The 20,947-nt window shown below is 47.9% G+C and overlaps 1 protein-coding gene across 3 annotated transcripts in view; it reads left to right on the top strand.

Annotated features, from left to right (window-relative positions):
* The first annotated feature begins 5,833 nt into the window (after window positions 1-5,833).
* Window positions 5,834-20,947, top strand: part of LOC119395622 (uncharacterized) — a 293,261-nt gene continuing 278,147 nt past the window's right edge. For 2 of the 3 annotated variants that reach the window (XM_037662606.1, XM_037662604.1), the window contains exons 1-3: window positions 5,834-5,992; window positions 6,112-6,204; window positions 7,419-7,577. In XM_037662606.1, the coding sequence (XP_037518534.1) occupies window positions 5,937-5,992; window positions 6,112-6,204; window positions 7,419-7,577 (308 nt within the window). In that variant the 5' untranslated portion in view covers window positions 5,834-5,936. The remainder of the gene's footprint in view (window positions 5,993-6,111; window positions 6,205-7,418; window positions 7,578-20,947) is intronic. The other variant, XM_049416706.1, reaches the window with a different exon arrangement.

Genomic DNA, 20,947 nt, shown 5'->3' with positions numbered 1-20,947 from the left:
GAGTGGGTACATAAATACGTGAAAGTATATACATTGCCGAAAATTCATGTTGAAAATTAAGGTTTCGCCCATACTCATATACTGCTTTGCTGTAAGAGAAGGTTGATACGTATTAGAATGGGCGCATGCTATAGGACACAGCATTTGTAGGCGTATGGCTGGACGAACGCTCTGGAATGACAGTTACAGGGATGACAGTTATCGTACTTTTGCGCCAATTTTGGCCTTGCTTCATTGCAGTTGACATTTTGAAATATTCATAAAATATTCGGGCTTACAGATGACTGCTATTCGATTCGATGATAGAAACGAAGAAGGCACTGTTCCATTTGAATATCGAAATTTTCGAATACTCGCACACAGTCGTAAATACGTCACTGCAAATAATGTACCCGTTGCATACTGTTTCACGAAATCGAATGAAAATGACAAGACGTGTTTTTCTGGCTTTCTTGCTGGTTTTTTATTTGGTAGGCTTTTCAACAGCAGGCGTACACTTAAACTTGTGGATTATTGTGATAACACCTAAGACATTCGAAAGAAGCATTTAAGGTTTTAATATATATTTATTGAAACCAATAAATTACAGTTCAAAATAAGCTTGCGGAAAAAAACAATGTTCATAATGCCGGACTGCGCACAACCTCCCTTTCTCTTCGGCGCTCAGCCTTCACACTATCCTGGATTTTTTCAGACAGCACATTGGTCAAGTTGGTTGCTGCCGCCAGCGCTTCATTTTTTGTTGAGCGGGCCCAATGGGCAAGGGTCGCTGAAAAATAAAGAGTTCATACCTTGTTAAACAGATTAAAAGTATTAGTAATAATAATTCACCACAAGGTATATACACAGCAGACCAACCTCCAACGACGTTGACCTTCTCCGGGGTCACTGCGGGTTTGGGGTCTTCGCCGAGGTTCCTTTTGCGTGGGTGCACATTCAGTGCAAAGATTTCCTCCGCTCGGCTTTCATGCAGTGCTGTATTTTCTCAACCAATATACTAGTGAAGTTTCGGGCTGCGCAGCTGATGAATCTGTGCCATTGACCCGTGACCAATGAAACAGCGTTGCTGCAAAATAAGAGGTAACATGTTTCATGCATGTCTCAGAACAGTCATATCAATTTATAGATATACACAGCAGACCTACCTTCTAACAATTCACACGACAAACAGTGTCTACAGAGATCATGCGCTGCATCTATTCCGAATTTTTAGAAGTCGAGTTTATATATCATCGGCAAAAAATAATAAAAAAACACCATTATTTTCACTCGAATTCATATGCCTACACATGCAACAGGTTCAGAAATATTCATTTAGAGTGCAAATACGGGCCCTTAGCGCTTTCTTTGAACGTCGCGGACAGAGTTACGAGTACACTTCATAGTTATTTAGCATGCCGTTCAAAGCACAAGTATTGCACGGCACTCATTTTCTGTGATGCTCCCAAACAAATGGCAGCAAGTTTGCGAGCACTCCGCACAAACCCATAAACAAACTTAGCTAGAGCAGTATAGAAAGCATTTGTTTACAATGCAACGTTCCATCGTCTCAACACTCAAAGCACTCTGCCTGCATTATATCTACATCTTCTCTAGGATACTAAACAACTAGCACTCGAAGCAAAAATGGTATAATTACCTTCAAACGGCTGCATCGCTGACAATTGGCAGGCAGCATTCCGCACACAATGGGTCCATATATCCGTCTTGTCACAGGCGTAAACACTTGTCCGGCGTTCGCCTGAAGTCAAAGTCTTCCACAGATGAAGCTGCCGAACACTAATTCGACAAAGTCTAATTTACGCACGCCATGACTGCACGTTCCTTTTGAAAAACAGCACAACTAAGCAGCGCGACCACGGACCACCGAACGCTCGGTATCTAGCCCTCGTCCCATGTGGTGTACGAAACTAGCATCGCTGTTTTTCTAAATTTTATGTCTTTGTTATCCAGTTTCTTCCATTAAATATTGCCGAATTGGCACGAAATAATTCATTTCAGTTTATTTTATATGGGATCTTTATGCTTGATTACTTTACTGCTTCGTTCAATGTTTGAGCCTATGAGATACGGGACTAATGTGACGGCAGTCGATGTAGAGAGGCTGCGTTTGTGCAACGGTTTGTGGGTGGGTTTGTGTCGGCAGCATGTCGGCAGTCTCAGCTGTGGTAGCTTTCGGCACTGGCACTACTCCATTTTTCGTTCTCGTACGGAAGTAACCGCTGTGCTGCACACAAGACTATGAAGCATGGCATGCTCCCAGCGAGACGACGGCAATATTAACACCCCAACGTCAATTGGGCCCGCCTCGGTTGCGCGTATTGTCACCGTGATGGACGTAAAAAGATTGACAACAGCTTTTTAATGTTAGTTGAATGTACCGATGCTAAAACAAGCGTACGCTTGTGTGCACTGTGTTGCGCATTTGCGCAACGGAATAATCCACGATAATATGATTTTAAAAAATACATATATATCAGGTGAGGTAAGGCTGTATATATTAATGTAATGGGGTTTAAACAACACGAAGAGGATGACGTCTAAACAAGAAAAGATAATTCATTCGCAAACCATGAGATGCTATTTTCTTATTCTCTCATTGTCCTAGGAATATTACTAGGCCAGTGATGGTACCCTTCTGCGAATAGGACACAAAAATCTCTTAGATAAAACCCATTTACTCAAGTGCAGCAATGCTGCGTATGCGTTCAATTATCTTTCTTCTTTCACTTTGAAGAACCGTACAACCAGGACAACTGGTCGCACTTCCAGTTAGGGCGCAACTGGGACCACTTGCTTCCAATTTAACTGGTTGTGGTTTCCAACTGGGATCAGCTTCTTCCAGTTCAACTGGTCATGGTTCCCGTTGGTGGCCAGTTGAGCTGTAACTGGAACCAGCTGCTAACTGGGACCAGTTGCAACTGGAATTAACTGGGACCAGTTGAGTTGTAACTGGGACCAGCTGCTAACTGGGACCAGTTGCAACTGGAATCAACTGGGACCAGTTGTTTCCCAACTGGAACCATTTGGTCCCAGTTGATACCAGTTGAAACCAGTTGGATTCCCAGTTACTCATTTTCACCTGGGAACGGAATGAGGGTAAGCGCACTGTGCAGTGTTCGCCTTATCTTTAACTTATTTTTTTTTTCATGTCCCGTCTTACATGCTGCTTCTTTCTTGTTATGATGCTCAGATACAACTAAGACGCGCGTTTCGCTCGAGCTAAGTGAAATGAGAGCGACTGCCACATCGAGTTAACCGTTCTATCGTTGTGGTAGTAGCTCGTCGACCCCTTTCAATCAGTAGAGCAGTAGCAGACGATGCGCCGAGACCAATCCTAACTAAAGTCACTGGAACGGGAAAAGTACCGCGTTCCTTTTCTCTTCGCCGCCGCGCCCTTTCGGTGGCTTCGCCACATAAATGGTCCAGCTCGCTCGCCTCGCTACTGTCTCCCGGCCGCAGACGCACGGCGCTTTGGAGGGCGATTGTTTTTATAGGCTCAGGAAAGCGTGCAGGAACATTACGACATCCCTTATCGTTTTGAGACTTCATCGAAAGCCTATCGAGGCATCGAAGAATGCCCGGGCGCTGCGCTTTTGGGTGCAGCAACCGGCGGGAAACGGGCAAGGCCCTCTTTGCCATTCTCAGCGGGGAAAAGGATGCCAAGCGACGGGCTCTGTGGCTGCACAGAATAAGGCGGGAAAATTTTGTTCCCACGACTGATACCCGCCTTTGTGAGGAAAGTGCTTCATTGAGAATTCGAGAATGTTGTTTCGGGGAATGTTTGCACCTACCCTGCACTAGTACAGCTTGTTTCGCGTGGTTGTCGCAGGAGGTTCATGAACAATAACATTGCCGGGCGGCTCTTTATTATGTTTGGCGTAAAATTGACGCCTTTGGGCTCATATATAATGATCAGCGCGCCATGAAAACTGACTCCTACAGATTGGTACTGCCTGGCGTATGACGAACACAAATAACAGGTGGTAGCATGAAAATAATGGCTGATGCTCTCGCGGCCGGTTCGCTTGCTTGATATGCACCAAAATCGGTATTGCGTGACGTGACCGTAATGCGAACGTAAATAACAGGCGGTAACATGAAAATAATGGCACGCATGTCATGCAAGTCATGATTTACATGCCATGCTCATGATGCTGTCGCGGCCGGTTCGCTTGTTTGATATGCACCAAAATCGGTACGGCGTGACGTGACTCTATGACGAACATAAATATTCTGCGGTAACATGAAAGTAATGGTACACATGTCATGTAAGGCATGATTTACATGCCATGCTCATGATGCTCTCGCGGCCGGTTCACTTGTTTGATATGCACCAAAATCGGTATTGCGTGACGTGACTGTATGACAAACATAAATACCGTGCGGTAACATGAAAATAATGGTACGCATGTCATGTAAAATCTAGTTCACTATACAATGCATGTTTGGCATGCATGCATGTTGAATCACAGCGCGAATGAAACGTACGTATATTCTGGTATATACAACGCATGACCTGTAATTTATGTTCGTCACGCACCCATGTCATACCATACCAAATTTGCTATACATCCAGTTAACAAAACGGCCGGAAGCGCGCCAAGACTGTAATGCAAATCGTGCCGTAAATGTCGTGCACGTTATTATTTTCATGCATTCATGGTCGTCATACAGTCAGGGCGCGCAATACCAATCTTGGTATATATCAAGCTAACGAAATGGCCGCGAGCATACCAAGAGCATGCCATCCAAGTCATGCCATACAGACACACAAGTCATGATTTTCACGTTTACCACTTGTCATTCGTGTTTGTCATACAGTCACCTCACGCTATACCAATTTGGCTGCATTTCAAGCTAGCGAACCGCCCGCCATCGCAGCATGAGCGTGGCAAGTAAGTCATGCCGTACATGACATGGAAGTCATGATTTTCATGTTACCACCTATCACTAACGTTCGTCATACAGAAATAGCTCGTCATAAAAATTTTGGTATATATGCATTTCATTAAACGACCGCGAGCGCCCCGACACCATTTCATGTAAATCATGTTTTACATGGCATGTCTCTCATGATTTGCACGTTATAACCAGTCACTTATGTTCGTCATACACTCTTGTCACGTACGCCATACCAATTTTGTTGTGCATCAAGCTATCGAAGCGGCCGCGAGTGCACCATGAGCATGGCATGTAACTCATGCCGTACATGGCATGCATGTCATTATTTTCATGTTATCACCTGTAATTTATATTCGTCATACAGTCATGTTATGTCATAAACGAAGCAGCCAGGACAGCAACAAAGTCGGGGGCGGCTAGATAGATAGATAGATAGATAGATAGATAGATAGATAGATAGATAGATAGATAGATAGATAGATAGATAGATAGATAGATACAAAGTCGCAGAAATTCGCTAAGAAATGCTTCGCATTAAATAAATGCAGACAGCCGAGCGCGTAAACGCCGCGCAGTTCGCATTTCTTTATCGCGTTAGTACGCATGCTATGCGCATGTAGGCAAGTGAAAACTGCCGCTGTTTCTTTCCTACTCAGTCAGAGAACAACGGTATGCTTCATTCGGGGCTGCAAAAGCGCACGCAATGCGTAAAACATGCGTTACTCCACGTGAAATCAGCACCGCACCGCCGCCGCTTCGGCCGCGCTGGACCAAATATGGCGGCGCGCAGGATGGTCGCGGTACTTTTCCCGTTCCAGTGATTTTAATCCTAACGCGACCGCAGCGCCCCCGCCTGGTTGGCGATCGCGGCGAGCCGCTCCGCGCCACTGGAAAGCCGCGCCGCCGCGCTCTTTGCCAACTGAACGTTGGCTCGCTGCCTGGCATGCTTGCAGCTCATAGATGCTCTCTGCCTACATTTCTTTCTGTTGATTGGGTGGAATCAGTGTATCTTAAAGGCGTCTTTAGTCAGAATGTACGTTCCTGGAATTAAGAAGAGCAATTTTGTGGTTGTTCCGTGGTATAACAGGTAAGATGCACGCTTTGGTGCTCGAGTGTCGCCTCGAGGCACTCGAGCGCGTCCAACCAAGCTCGCTACGGGTTTTGCCACTTTCGATTCAAGTCACTGCTCGCTTGCTTGCGTCGAAGGCACGAGTGGGAGAAGACGTACCAGAACCTCTTCAGCACTTCGCCCAAGGATCAGGCTGCCGGGCTTGGAGCTGTCGCGGCATGGCGTAGCAGGTACCGCTTTGCGATTACAACTGCCAGGCTGCTGCTCACAGCGTTTCATTTAAAGTTCACATCCGCATAAAAAGCTACGGAAGTTGTATCCAGGAGACTAATTATCTTGTTTTGCGTTAGCTGACGAAGTAATAAAAACGTGGCATTCGGCGACATGGTGAGCACGGTTGTGTAGTACTAAAGACGTGGCCTTTTAATTTGTTTTTGTTGTGTCGTGCATATCAATTAAGACACATCAAAGGAAACCGTCATATAAGCGCAGTTTAGTCACGCTGTCTGCGGTATTCATTATTTATATGGTTCATCCAAGGGCCGCTGTACGGGGCGGAATGAGTTAGAGAGTGAACATGAATAATTAAACAATCCTGTCAGGCAATGCATTTATCCAAGCGTTAACATTGGCTGTCAATCTTGAACAGATATAGATTTAAAAACAACACAAGAGAAGACCCAAAATACCGGCCATTTATGGACAGTATTTCTGTTTAGTTTGGAACTCCGCCGAAAATGTTATTTTTTTTTGTCATTAGATTTTGTTAGCTCTGCATCTTGTTTCAAATTGCCAGGACTGCACATAATCAAGGAGTCCAGGGCACATGCATGCGCTCTGTACAGTTGTCGGCAAGTTTAACTCGAACGCTCCGCAGCGTGTCCTGAAATGGTTTGACGCCAGCGCCGTGTAGCTTTGGGTTCTGTTGCCGAGATGTTACCAATGCATGCCGACATATACCATCCAAGCGTACCGAGATATCATCTCGGCAACAGCGCCCAGTGCTTCGCGGCTGGCATCAGTCAAACCAGTCCAGGCCACGCTGCAGAACGTTTGAGTTAAGCTTGCTGACGACTGTACATGCGAGACCTCAGTTTATCGATGGGATTGTCTGGTATTTTCTTTTATTGACTTCTGGAAGTGTTTAGTAGCACACAATGTAAATACAAGCATGAAAGGTGAAGAAGGCCTTTTTATAAATTCGATAGCAAGTGATGTTCTAGTTAGTAGCTGAGCTGGGACCGACTTGTAGCACATAATCAGCAGTAGGTTCAAGTAGCAGAATGATTTCTGAGGTAAAGGAAACAGTCCGTGGTGATGGAGAAACTGGTGGGACAATAAAACAGTGCAGGATTTGGGAGAAGATCGTGCATGTGGACATTTTTAATGAAATGCATACCATTTATCCTTGAACACTCAGTGACAATGGGGACTTTCTGCCCAGACTTTACGGCCACCTTCCTCGAGCCATCGAGTCCACTGCAGCTCTGGTCCAAGCACAGCTGAGTGACAGCCGGTCGCATTGCCTTCAGGATGGCGCAGCTGGTGTTGGCAGACTCAATCCCGAGGAACTCAGTTCTCTCTATGCCGTGGCCATAGTCAGGTGGGACTGCCATCCTAACAGACGATAACATTGGTGCTCACAGGCTGTGTCAAACTACTCTTGGTACACACACAGTTGGCAGCCACATTTTCATGCGGCGAAGTACAAACACACTTATGCACCAAGCTTCGGTGGTGCATGTTAAAGCACCTTGAATGGTGTCACTTAATTTGCTGCCTTTTGCTACACCACCTATCATAGGTGCCAGAGTGATTTCAAATTTTTAAAGGAACGGTCGGAAAAAGTTTTTTGATTGTGGTGGAAATGAAAAGATGATTTCTCACATCGACTGCAACGACCACGCTTTTGTCCGATAAACAAGAAATTATATTTTTAGTTTGACTCTGAAAGCAGTAAAAGAACGACTGGTAGCATCACCAACAACAGCGATGTATGTCAGCCGATCGGTATAAGTAAAATACCCACACAGACAGACTTCACTTGAAAACAAGAAGCTGTGACATAAAATTGTATTTTATGCCCTTCTGGTAGCTTCTCTTTGCGTCAGAAAGTAAGTTTTGCTTTTTTTTTGCGCATTAAAAGGTGGCTCTGCCTTCGCGATCGTCTGCTTCAACTCGTGCGGAGCCTGGCCTTGGCCTTGCGCTTGTCTTGATAGTGCCACATGCTCTTCTTTTGTTATTTTTATGGAACTAGCCCGTTGCACGCATAGCCACTGCCTTGCGCAATCCGCGCCTTAATGTGTGGGAACTTTCGAGAATATGTTAGAATCTTCTTATAGGCTTGAGCGCAAAAACGCGAACAGCTGGGATTATTCTGGATCTAACGCAGTCACCAGCGATAAGGCTCAAATGTTCAATGCCGCATGTGGAAAAGACGACGCCCCTTGCTGCAGACCAGTTTTATCGACAACCGACGACCTGTTCGCCACTATCAATGTACAGTGTGTATACCTGTAGGTTGACTTTCCGTTTCCTGGCCACAAGTTTGGCCAAATAAAAAGTTTCATCTTGGACACGCCGACTGCTGCCTTCATCGACGTCACGATCCCGTGACATCTGGTGGAGGTGCTGCTTCATGATCCTGACGCCACCACGGGGCACTGACCCAAGCCCAAGCCGCGAAGAAGACGGCGCTAAAGACAACCCGGATCGTCGAACTAGCCACCGGCAGAAGGGACTACACCCAGAATACGGGCTCCTTCCCGAAGACACCAGGCAGCCCAAGACCGTCACATCGACCGCCGAGACGATGACTACTCCCCTGCCGCCTGCAATGGTCGTGATGCTAAGGGAGCCACCGACTTTCCGTGGATCTTCGTTTGAAGGCCCGGAAAGCTGGCTGGAGACGTTAGAGCGAGTCGCCGCCTTCAACCTCTGGGACTCTGAAGAGAAGCTGCGCCACGTCTACTTCTACTTGGAAGACGCCGCAAAGACATTGTTCGAGAATCGACCCTTCAAAACCTGGGACCTCTTTCGGACGACGTTCCTTAATACCTTCACGAGCATCGTCCACAAGGAAAAGGCCGCTGCTTTGCTGGAGGCAAGTGCAGCTGCCGAACGAGACCGTCATCTCTACACGGAAGAGACTACGCGACTCTTCTGCCTGGCCAATGCTGCCATGCCCGAGAAGAAAAAGGTCCGCTTCCTTATGCGGGGAGTGAAACAAGACCTCTTTGCAGGATTGGTGCGGAACCCACCGAAAACTGTCACCGAATTCCTAAAGGAGGCTACAACAATTGAAAAATCCCTTGAGATTAGGACGAAGAAATACGACCGCTCAACCCTGTCAACACGCTACACCGAAGTGCACTCGCTATGCACCGACGACCTATGGGAAACCATCAGAGCAATCGTGCGGAAGGAGCTGCGCAAGCTGTTACCTTTGGTGCAGCCTCAAGTGGATTCAATTGCTGACATGGTCCGCGAGGAAGTCCCGCAATCGCTGGGAATCCCTGAACTACCAAAGCCTCAGCCGCAAGCCTTGAGCTATGCTGCTGTAGCCCGACGCACCGCCCCTCCTCCACGGCCACATCAAGATGCTGCACAACCACCGTACCATCGCCAGACGCCGCCGCCATCACTGACGCCATACCGCCCGCGTGTTGGCCAGCGCCCCGACCGACGTTTGGCGCACATCCGACCACCGCCCACTCTGCTACCATTGCGGAGAACCTGGCCACACCTACCGCCGCTGCCAGTACCGACAGATGGGACTGTGTGGGTGTGCCATCGATGTGCCGCGTCCGCAGTAGGGGGAACGACCACATGACATCGCCGACTATCTCGCAGGAGCGCATTGGACCCCCCCCCCCCCCCCCCCCCGAGGACCTTCCCGATCACCGTCGCCAGGCCGTTACGTCTCTCCCCAGCACCGACCATACACTGGCCCAACGCGGGGCCGGTCACCTAGCCTGTATCCGGAAAACTAAGGGCAGCAACTAATGGAGGTGCGGTTGCTGTACAACGAAATACCAAACATCCTCTGACGCCGCCGCGACGAAATCTCAAGAACACGACGTAAACCAGACTGAGCCCTGACAACGAAACCTCGGGGCCTGAAGACGACTTTCCGACGTGACGTAGAAGCAGCAGGATAAGCCGACCTAGCCACGGCATGATGCTATGACTTAACCGCAACGCAAGACAACGGATTAGCGACCTCGAAGTACCATTCAGTGGCCACAACGTCACCGCTCTCGTCGACACTGGAGCCTGCTATTCCGTCGTCAGTGGACCATTTGCCACAAAGTTGAAAAAAAGTTAGGACTGCTTGGCAAGGCCCCGAAATCTGGATCGCTGGAGGCCGCCTAATTACGCCAGCTGGAGTCTGCACTGCAAGAGTCACCATCGATAACCGGACTTACCATGCGAGCTTTGTAATCTAACAACATTGCTCCTGAGGTTTGATACTTGGGATGGACTTCCTAAGTCTCCACGGCGCCGTCATCGATCTGAGTCAACACTAACCTCAGAAAAAGTGCTGTCACCCCACACGACGCCAGGGAACTATGCATTGAATGTTATAGAAGAGCACGCCACGGTTCTGCCTCTCTCCAGCGTCGTCATTTCCATTGGCACCAAAGAAACCATGTCTTGATCACATCGAGGGTGATCAGCACCTGCTTCTGAACTGTCAGATTTGCGTCGCAAGAGGCATAGCGGAGCTGCGTGGTGGCAAAGCAAAGGTAGTGCTGACAAACGTCAGCCGCAAATGTAGACACCTCAATATTGGTACGACGGTCGCCTACATCGACAAATTCGTGGATGCCAGCAATGCTTTCACCCTCTTCGATGCTACCGAACCTACTTTGACGGATCGAGGTCCCCAACCAGATTTCGACATTGCGAGCCTCCCGAAGCACAACCAAGACCAGCTCAAAGCCCTGCTCCTGCAATTCTAGGACTGCTTCTCGTTGTCGTCAAGAATTCGACAGACCCCAGTCGCAAATTGTTGCATCATGACAGAAGAAAGTGCCCAACCAATCCGTCAGAGCCCGTACTGAGTTTTGACTCGAGAACGCGAGGCCGTTAAGAAACAGGTCGACTAAACGCTACGCGACGACATCATCCAGCTGTCCAAGAGTCCGTGGGTGTCAGCTGTGGTGTTAGTGAGGAAGAAGGATGGAACCGTACGTTTCTGTGTCGACCATCATTGCCTGAATGAAGTCCGGAAGAAGAACATGTACCCTCTACCACGAATAGACAGCGCCCTAGATTGACTCCACAATGCGAAGTACTTTTCGTCGAAAGACCTCAAGACCGGCTTCTGCCAAAGCGAAGTCAATCAGAGAGATGGAAAAAAGACTGCCTTTATAACACCAGACGGCCTGTTTGAGTTCAGTGTCATGCCCTTTGGTCTTCGCTCTGAAAACTGCGACTTTTCAACGTTTATGGATACCGTACCGGCTGGCTTGGAAGTGGCAGATGGGCCTCGTGTACTTGGACGACGTCGTTGTGTTCTGAAACTGAAGTTTCAGAACACGCCTTCAGATGCCTCCGGTACTAGCACATTTCCATGAATACGCTGATATGGAAATCCACACCGACGCAAGCAGCGTATGACTCGACGTTGTCCTTGTGCAGAAGGCTCACGGGCTGGAAAGGGTCATCAGTTATGCTAGCCGGTCACTATCCAAGGCAGAAGCCAACTATTCCACAACAGAAAAGGTGCGCCTTGCCATCATGTGGGCTACATCCATGTTTTGCCCCTGCCTCTATGTAGGCTCTTCAATGTTGTGAGCGACCACCACGCCTTGTGTTGGCTAGCTAATTTGAAGGACCCTTCAGGTCGCCTTGCACGGTGGAGCCTAAGACTACAAGAACTTGACATTACCGTCGTTTACCGGTCCGGAAGAAAACACTCTGACGCTAACTGGCTGTCTCGTGTCCCGTCGACCCACCATCGCAGGACGATCAGGATGATGACTTCTTCCTGGGAACCATAAGTGCCGATGACTTCGCCGAACGACAGCGAGCTGACCCGGAACTGAGGGGCCTTGTGGAATACCTCGAGAGCAGGACCACCGTTGTTCCGAAGGTATTCAAGTGAGGACTGGCGTTTTTCTTGCGAAACGGTGTTTTCCTAAAGAAGAACTTCTCGCTCCTTCGAGCAAACTACCTTCTCGCTGTACCTTCAGCATTGAGACCAGAAGTCCTCCAGGCCCTAGACGACGACCCGACGGCGGGGCACCTCGGCACTTCCCGCACGCTCGCAAGAATACAGGAAAAGTACTGCTGGCCGCGCCTTGCCGCCAATGTTGCTCGCTATCTAAGGACATGCCAAGACTGTCAGCGACACAAGACACCGCCGACAAGACCAGCAGGCTTTCTTCAGCTGAACGAACCACCTCGCTGACCATTCCAGCCATTTGGTACGTACTTACTGGGGCTGTTCCCTACGTTGACTTGCAGAAATAAATGGATTGTTGTAACTACCGACCACCTCACCCACTATGGCGAAACAAGGGCCTTACCTAGAGGCAGTGCTGCCGAGGTAGCGAAGTTCTTCGTTGAAGACATCGTCCAGCGTCATGGCGCCCCAGAGGTCCTCATCACCTACAGAGGTACGGCCTTTACTGCGGAGCTAACTCAGGTGATCTTGAGATACAGCCAGACAAGCCACCGCCGCACCACCACCTACCACCCACAAACCAAACGCTCGATGAGTGGTTAGACGCTCACCAAGCATCTAAACAAGATAATCGCCGACATGCTTGCCATGCACAAGACGTGCATGGTAAGCATGTCGAGCACAAGACGTGGGATGCCATCCTTCCAAACGTGGCCTTCACATACAACACGGCCGTGGAAGAAATGACGTAGATGAAGCCATACAATTTGGTATATGGAAGGAGCCTGGCAACGACGCTCGACGCCATGCTACCCAACGTCACCGACGAAGAAAACCTCGACGCGACTGTCTACCTTCAGCACGCCGAAGAAGCCCGACTACTCGACTCCCTATGCATCAAAAATCAGCAGACAACCGACAGTCGCAGTTACAATCTTCGACGACACTTCGTGAAATACCAGCCTGGTGACCGTGTCTGGGTCCAGATGCCGGTACGCTGACGTGAACTCGTTGAAAAACTTCTTCGGCGATACTTCGGCCCATTCAAGGGGCTTCGACGTCTCGGCGCTTTAGACTACGAGGTTATCCTGGACGCCGTTACGAACTCTCAACGGCACCGTGCACGACCTGAAGTTGTCGATGCTGTGCGCCTTAAGCTGTTTTATGCGCGTTAGCGAACCTGAGGAGTGTACCCTCTGCTTTATTATTGTACTTTTTGCTTGTATGTATTGCCTATTACGCTTTCTTGCTTTATTATTGTACTTCCTTTGTGTATGCACTTTTTTTTCCATCGATGTTCTGTTACAAGCATCGGGACGATGCCTTTTCAGAGGGGGGCAATGCCACACACGTTCCATTCTTTCTGTTTTCTGTTACCCTCCCATTGCACGTGTAGCTGCTGCCTTGCGCAGGTACACGTGCAATGGGAGGGTATCCGTCGTGATCTAGTTGCCGTCAATGTAGTTCACGTTGGCCGTGTTAACGCAGCGACGGTTATACTGCTTGGCATGAATTTTGAGGGCCTTCTCAATTGTACTGGCTTCGGCCACGAATTTGGCAACGGTTTTGGATGGATTACGCACAAGCCCGGCAAACAGTTCTTCCTTGACGCTGCGCATTAAGAAGTGTAACTTCTTTTCTTCAGCCATTTTAGGGTCAGCTCACCCGAAGAGCTTTTTCATCTCTTCGACGAACACGACTACACCTTCGTTGGGGTGTTGCGTGCGCGTCTTCTGTAAGACCGGCCTGCTCCTTCAGCACAACCGTGGTGAATGTCGTTAAAAATTGCATCCTAAATCTCTGCCAGGCAGGCCACTATGGAGCTCTCATGGTTTTCAAACCAAGTTCGAGCTGAGTCTGCAAGGTAGAAAAACACGTGCCTCAGTGTCTCCTTGTCGTCCCAGCGGTTGAACAGCTTGACACGTTCACCTTGCTCCAACCAATCTTCGGGATCCTCCGAGGGTGACCCGTGAAATAGTGGCGGCTCCCTCGGTTGCTGAAGAACTACGAGAGGATTGGTAGTACTGGTCATGGTGGCACCATTGTTTATGGCTGTGGCCACGACGAGTTCCTTCTTCACTTTCTCCGAAAGCAGCTCAAACTCTGGCTGAAGACCTTGCTGTCGGTGGTTGGTATTAGTTGGACTTGCCTGACGACTTGCACAGGGTTTAGGGTTCATGTATCCCGCACCTCCACCAGATGTCACGTGGCCAAGAAAGATGCAATGTTCGTTCAGACAACGAGGTTTTACGGAGCGAACTTCTGCTCCGCAGTAAACTCAAAGAAAAACGAAAGCGGCGAAGAAGCAGCCAACAAAACGACAACGTACACAGGCGAGCATTGGCGGGAAGAGACCGCCGCGGCGTTTTCTGCTGCGGGTTTTTTGTGTCTCGGCGTTATTCTTGTTTTGATGCCATTGAATTAAAGTGATAACGCTGCGCTAGTTACGACACGAAGCGCTCGCCCTGTTAAATCAAGATACCCTGCGTGGCCTACAAAAGAGAGAGAGAGAGCGAAACACGGGCTTCGCTTCGAACACAGATAAGGACTTCAGCTGCCAAACGCTGGCAACTTAATACACAAAAGAACAAACCAGAAGGCACTGCTCGCGGCAATATAAACTACAAAGAAATAGTAGAAAAGAACTTCCATCAAAATCAAGCCAGTAGTTTACTGAAAAAAAAGTGGGACATATATGTCCCGCTGACTCATGAGAGTGTTTTCAAAAAGTGCAAAAACATTGTCCCACTGACTCACCAAGGCACCATCTTGTGATTTTGTCAACGGGTATTTGCGATCAAACGGCCGAAGCGAGTGGCACAGATACGTAGAACCCCGCTGATACGTTTTTGAAGGGACCGTAGGAAATAAACGTAAGAGACGGGAAACGTAACAGCGGAAAAACAGGAAAAACGGCAAAATATTTAGTGGTACAGAATTTTATTTCAATTCTTACGAGCAGCACGAAAATTGGCGCGCTCAGCCGCGATCTAGTCGATGGATAGAAACGCGGAGCTTAGGACGGCCTCATCCACAGAAATGTAATCAACGTATGTGATTTTTTTAACACCAACAGCTGTAGGCGTGAAAGAACTAAGCACACGCAATCATGACCGGCGCGGCGAGTCCGACCGCGAACCGCACGCACGACCATGCGAGCTCCAACCAGCTCGAACTCCTCCCGCTCTCCGACAAATAACAATGATGATGAGTCTACGCCAACGCGATGGCAGAAGTGAATGCCAATCTTGAAGGCCTTGCTTTCGCAAGCAATTACGTCATACACGCCATGTTTGTGCAATACAAATCTCAAAGGCTATGCTTTTGTCAATAGTAAATGCCAATCTCGAAGGCCTTGCTTTCGCGAGCAGTTACGTCATAGACGCCATCTTTGCAATTTGAATCTCGAAGGCCATGCTTTTGTTTGCATCAATTGAAAGATTCTGTTGCTGGCGCCTCTCATGCGGCTAATATTACGGTCAAACGAGGCCAAGCTGCGTGAAAATGCACCATGGCGGCTCTCTTTGGTAGTCACTCGGTCGGCTCCGAGCGCACTTCGCGATGTATCATACGGGAACGGGCCGACAGTTACGACGTAACCGCGGGGTTCCCAATACATTGTATCCTATGGGAGCTATGCCGGGACCGGCGGAAAACGACGTAACAGCCGGGAAAACGCAGCAGTGAGGAACGTAACAGCGGGGTTCTACTGTATATCAATTCTCAAGTTGTGCTGAGGAAAGTTGTGCGGACCTCATTTCCAGCTGCAGAACACCACCTCAAGTGCGCCTCTTGTGGGCCTTCTTAGCGCTGTGGTCTGTTCCTGTAAAGCTTACTTCATCGCATGCACCAACAGTCTTTTTCTCCATTTGCCTGTGCTTGCTTTGACTGTCAAAATTGTCGAGTGCGGCTGTTGTCCCCGATTATGTGCCTACTTTTTAAGAGGTATATGGTATAAAAAAAATATTACAATGCACCAATATCCGCAATTACGCTGAGGGATGAGCGTGGCAATTTCGCATGTGACTGCGTTTGATGCATTTATTGGTCAAGTTATTGTGCAAATTTACAAAAACACGCGATGACTGGAAGCTAAAATGGCCTCTTTGAAAAACCAGAAAAACAGGAAATTATCCGGCATTTTGATTGGTAGGTTCTTGCTATCCGAAGAAGAGGAAAATTCAGAAGATATCATGAAAAAATTGATCAGTGTTCAACGCCGTTGTAACACTACTTCTGCCCTTCGAAAGTATGGTAAAAGAATTTTCCTTGAGGTTATGAAGACTTAGATAAGACATGAGTGATTTAGTGTTGCGCTAATAGACCCTTTTCATAATCCGCAAGTGCGCTTCTCTGCGCTGCATATTTGAACAACTAATGGCGGCATCTCTCTTGCTTAGAGTGGAGACGAGGTCCTAGTTGCACGTGCTGAGGCTTGTCTATTATGCGTATTTATGTCAAGAGAGCCGAGTCTACATTTTCCACGTCATAGCGTAAGCAAAATGCGCTTGAACACGCTGTTTGCAGTAAGTGACTAGCCGCCATTACTTAGGCAAACTGCATGGCAGGAAAGCTAGCTTTACAATTATGAAAAGGGTCTATTGCAGCAAGTGATGTGGGAGAAAATTTTTTCTGGAGACTGAAAAGTGGGACGTATGTGTCCCGCTGTCGCACAAAGGGTTAACCGAATTCTGGTTTGAGTTAGTTGGTACTGGTTCATAACTGAGGATACTTTTGGCGCAAATCGAACGAGGACACATAACACAAAGAACAGGATGGGCGCCACTGGTTCATAACTGAGGATACTTTTGGCGCAAATCGAACGAGGACACATAACACAAAGAACAGGATGGGCGCCACTGGTTCATAACTGAGGATACTTTTGGCGCAAATCGAACGAGGACACATAACACAAAGAACAGGACGGGCGCCGATTGGTGCCCGTCTGTTCTTTGTGTTATGTGTCCTCATTCGATTTGCGCCAAAAGTATCCTCAGTTAAGGGTTAACCCTTTGAGGGTTGAATTTTTTCGCGAAATCCAGTCCAAAAATGTGTAATTCTTTTATTGCTGAAATAAGTTCTTCAGACGATTCTATTCAAGAAAAAAATTGTCTAAAACTTTTTTTCGTGACAGTAAAGTGACAGAAAAATCATTTTTGTTGTTACATACACATCGTTTATTCGTAGTAAAATCAAGCAAAATCCTAAAAAAATAACAGTTTTTTTATAAATAAAACTGATGCATTGTATTAAACATAGCTCACAGACATACAAAAGTAGGCCCACCAGAGTACTTTTCCGGTTAAAAATGTTCGTGCTGTAACACTAAAAGCTTTTCAGCGTGTGATAGTCTTTGAAGCATGGCTCGCCGCGCACGCTTTTCAGATGTCGCTCCTTGAACGTCATTGGAGTCTGAACTCGTCAAAAAATCCGCGTCTGACAAACTGAAATTTAATGAATCAGGTTCTGATTCGGCACTTGGGGAATAGTCTGCATTTGAAGAATCGCTGCTCGACTCACCGGCAACAGAGCCACCGGCACGTGCTTCCATAGTGTAAGCGAACTGCATCAGTGAGCGCACGGAAGAAAACTCTATGGTTGTGTGCCCGTCCAGAGAGCAAAACGAGTGAAAAAGCTACAGTAATCTTTCGTCTTATCTCCAACAAGACGTAGTTAGTTTTTCCGAGACCCCAAAACAGGAAACGCAATCACGATGGCGTCGTTTGTGTAATTTAGCGCCGCACGGAAACAGGTGTAATCGTGCCTCGGGGAGCAATAAATGAGAGAGTAACAAGCGGTCACCCTTTGAGAGATTAGAAACCAAACAGCCATCAGCACTGTGGGCGCAAGAAGCGAAAACCACCCGAAGGACAAAACTGAAACCAGCCAGATGGCGTGCGCACATTCTGATGCGCAACTGAAAGCCGCCGCGCCGCTTAAAGCAAAAAAAAAAAAAAAGACGGAGAGACATTGGCGCACGGAGGTGCATCGGCGCATTAAAAAAATACCACGTATTCCCGAAGCGTGGCAGCACATTCCAAGCAAGAGAAATGATCGAAGAAGGCGCGCGTTTGAAACCAATCACTCCGCGGGCACACTCGGTTGCGCAAGCGATACCTGGCGCGCCGTTTTGCGAAGCATAAAAAAAGCTACAACGGAGAGACATCGGCATACAATAAAAATCCTACATATTCCCGAAGCGTGGCAGCACATGAAAAGCAAGAGAAATGATCGAAAAAGGCACGCACTTTAAACCAGCTGCACCGCGAACGCGCTTGGATGGGCAAGCGATAGCCGGCGCACCGTTTTGGGAAGCAAAAAAAAAAAAAAACAACAGGGAGACATCGGCGCACGAAAAAAATTCCACTTATTCTCGAAGTGTGGCAGCACATTATGAAAAAGAGAAAAGATCGAAGAAGGCACGCGTTTGAAACCAACCACTCTGCGGGCGCGCTTGGTTGTGCAAGCGGTAGTTGGCGCGCCGTTTTGCTAAGCATAAAAAAAGCTACAATGGAGAGACATCGGCGCATGAAAAAAATTCCACATATTCCCGAAGCGTGGTAGCACATGAAAAGCAAGAGAAATGATTGAAAAAGGCGCACGTTTTAAAAATAAATGCGATGCCGTACATGTACGACGAAAGCCCTTTGGTACCAGGAAGCGTCTGCCGTACATGTACGGCGAAAACCCACAAGGGGTTAAGCATCACGTGTAGTACTCTAGTTCCGTATCTTGACTGGCGGGTTATTAAGAACCCATGTGGAAGGGATCACTTCCCTATACATAGCAATAAGTTTAACAAAACGAGACAATGGTTCCCCACAGCTTCTCCGTTGGAAAATTAAGTCTGCAGTGATTCCACTCCTGTGCCAAATTGCACCAAATTGGATTTACTGCACCATCCTGATAATATCATTGGAAATTGTGCCATGCTGCACCAGAGTCTCGGGTTGTGGGGTGTCTATCACTGGCAATTGTACCGCTGGCACGTTAAAACATGTGCAGCTTGATCTCGGGGCCGTCAAAGTCACAACCACGGACTAAGAATTATTCTGCTGAATAAACAGCGCTCACACGTCCGTCTTAAGTAAGCCATGGTGCCATGCCCGGTGATGGCACAGCTTCTGTTGTGCAAGTCGGCTGGACGGCAAAATGCGCTCTCTGCAGAGGCTTGTGACATCTAGGCCAATCGGCAGTGGGAAAGTGTGGCAATGTTTCGTTGGCGGGCGTCGTCTGTTCCAGAAACGCTGCTGATAGCTCGTTTCAAGTGTCACATGACACGCAGTTAAAACAGTGTTCAGTAATAACTGCATGTGTGCCGCTAGAATGTGTCACTTCTGTTTCTGGATATCGCGGAATGAAATCTGGGAGCGCTCCAACCAACCATCAATATTTAGAGGATATCCACAAATGGTCTGAATATCGTATGTTATTTGTGGATATTCAGTGGATATTTGTCGAACATCTCTATTTAAATATCAAAAAGTGGATATTCATAAAATATTCGTGAACATTGTTTCACTAACATGCATAAGAGCTCAGCATGAAGAAGCCTGAGATATTTAGCGTATACAGAAAGTTAACTTGCTATCAGGGTGTCGGAACGAAATGTTTTCAGTTTCGTTCCACCGCAAAAAGTTCTGTTCCGGAACAAAAAATATTAAGTTCCGTAACAGTTCGTAACGGGTTTTTTTAATGCAAAAATTTGGAGTTAAGGTAATCATAAAACCCAGTGGATTTGTGATAAAGAAAGTGGGACAGGGGTAAAGCACTTTCTTTGCACATTCTTCAGAGGTGCGGAACTAACTCCACCACGAATTCCTACCATCTAGCACAAACCACTCTACCCTTCAAAATATTAATGAGAACTAACAGACAATAATGCCAAGGAAAGTATAGGAGATGTTATGTGTAATAATTGGAATATAAATGTGAAGAAAGTTAAGTGGACGAAAAGATAACTTGCCACCGGCAGGGACCGAACCTGCGACCTTCGAATAACGCGTCCAATGCTCTACCACTGAGCTACGGCGGCGGTCATCCCCCCGTCCACTTTATAGGGTATATACGTATGTGCATTTAAAGGGATACTGAACAAAAATTTGAAAAAGCTACGAAAACACTTACATTCGACTCGGACGACACGACTGTTCCTGTACGCAGCGTTTATTTCACGTAATTTCGAGCAGTTGGCCGTATTTTTAGTGGATTGTGAGAGCGCGGCGGCTGCATGCCACTGCGCTTGTCGGCGGACGTGACGTCGAGTGCTCCTGCAAGAGGGGGGCAACCGGCACGCTCTCTCCTGCCCTGCCACTTCCCTTTCTCCACCTCTCCTCTCAAGAACCGAGGGTGGCTGGTGTGGCGCTGAGCCTTGTCCTCTTTTCCCCACATAGGAAACAAAATAGCGCTTATTCCTCAAAAACCGCTACAACTACCGAGCGTGTCGCGAGAGCGCAAAGATGCAAGGTGCGAGTGACAGTGGTTCCACGAGCGGTCATTGCGACTCCGAGTTCGACAGGCCTTGAAAACGGATGCGCCAAATACAACCATATGCGTGTGACCGTTCTGCTGTGTCAAGCGACAGCAAGGACGACGAGCCAGACGAGCCGCCGTAGCCCAACGTGGGTCGGCAGCCGGGACCAGCAATTTACACAGTAACTCATAGTCACTATCCTCGAAGTGTTCGGAACACAAAAAGTCACGCTTTGAAGGCACCCACATTGGCTGCGATGGGCGCGCAGCGCGAATCCATATCCTATGAAGCTTCGGCTCTGTTGAAAAGGTTTGACAGGGGTCACCCAACGCAGAACAGCGTTGAGGCATTCTGCGTTGTGTCAGGT

Source organism: Rhipicephalus sanguineus, chromosome 6 (assembly GCF_013339695.2).
Source record: "Rhipicephalus sanguineus isolate Rsan-2018 chromosome 6, BIME_Rsan_1.4, whole genome shotgun sequence".
In the NCBI taxonomy this organism is placed as follows: Eukaryota; Metazoa; Arthropoda; class Arachnida; order Ixodida; family Ixodidae; genus Rhipicephalus; species Rhipicephalus sanguineus.
The sequence above is the reverse complement of the archived record's forward strand: the minus strand, read 5'-3'. Positions and strand labels throughout refer to the sequence as shown.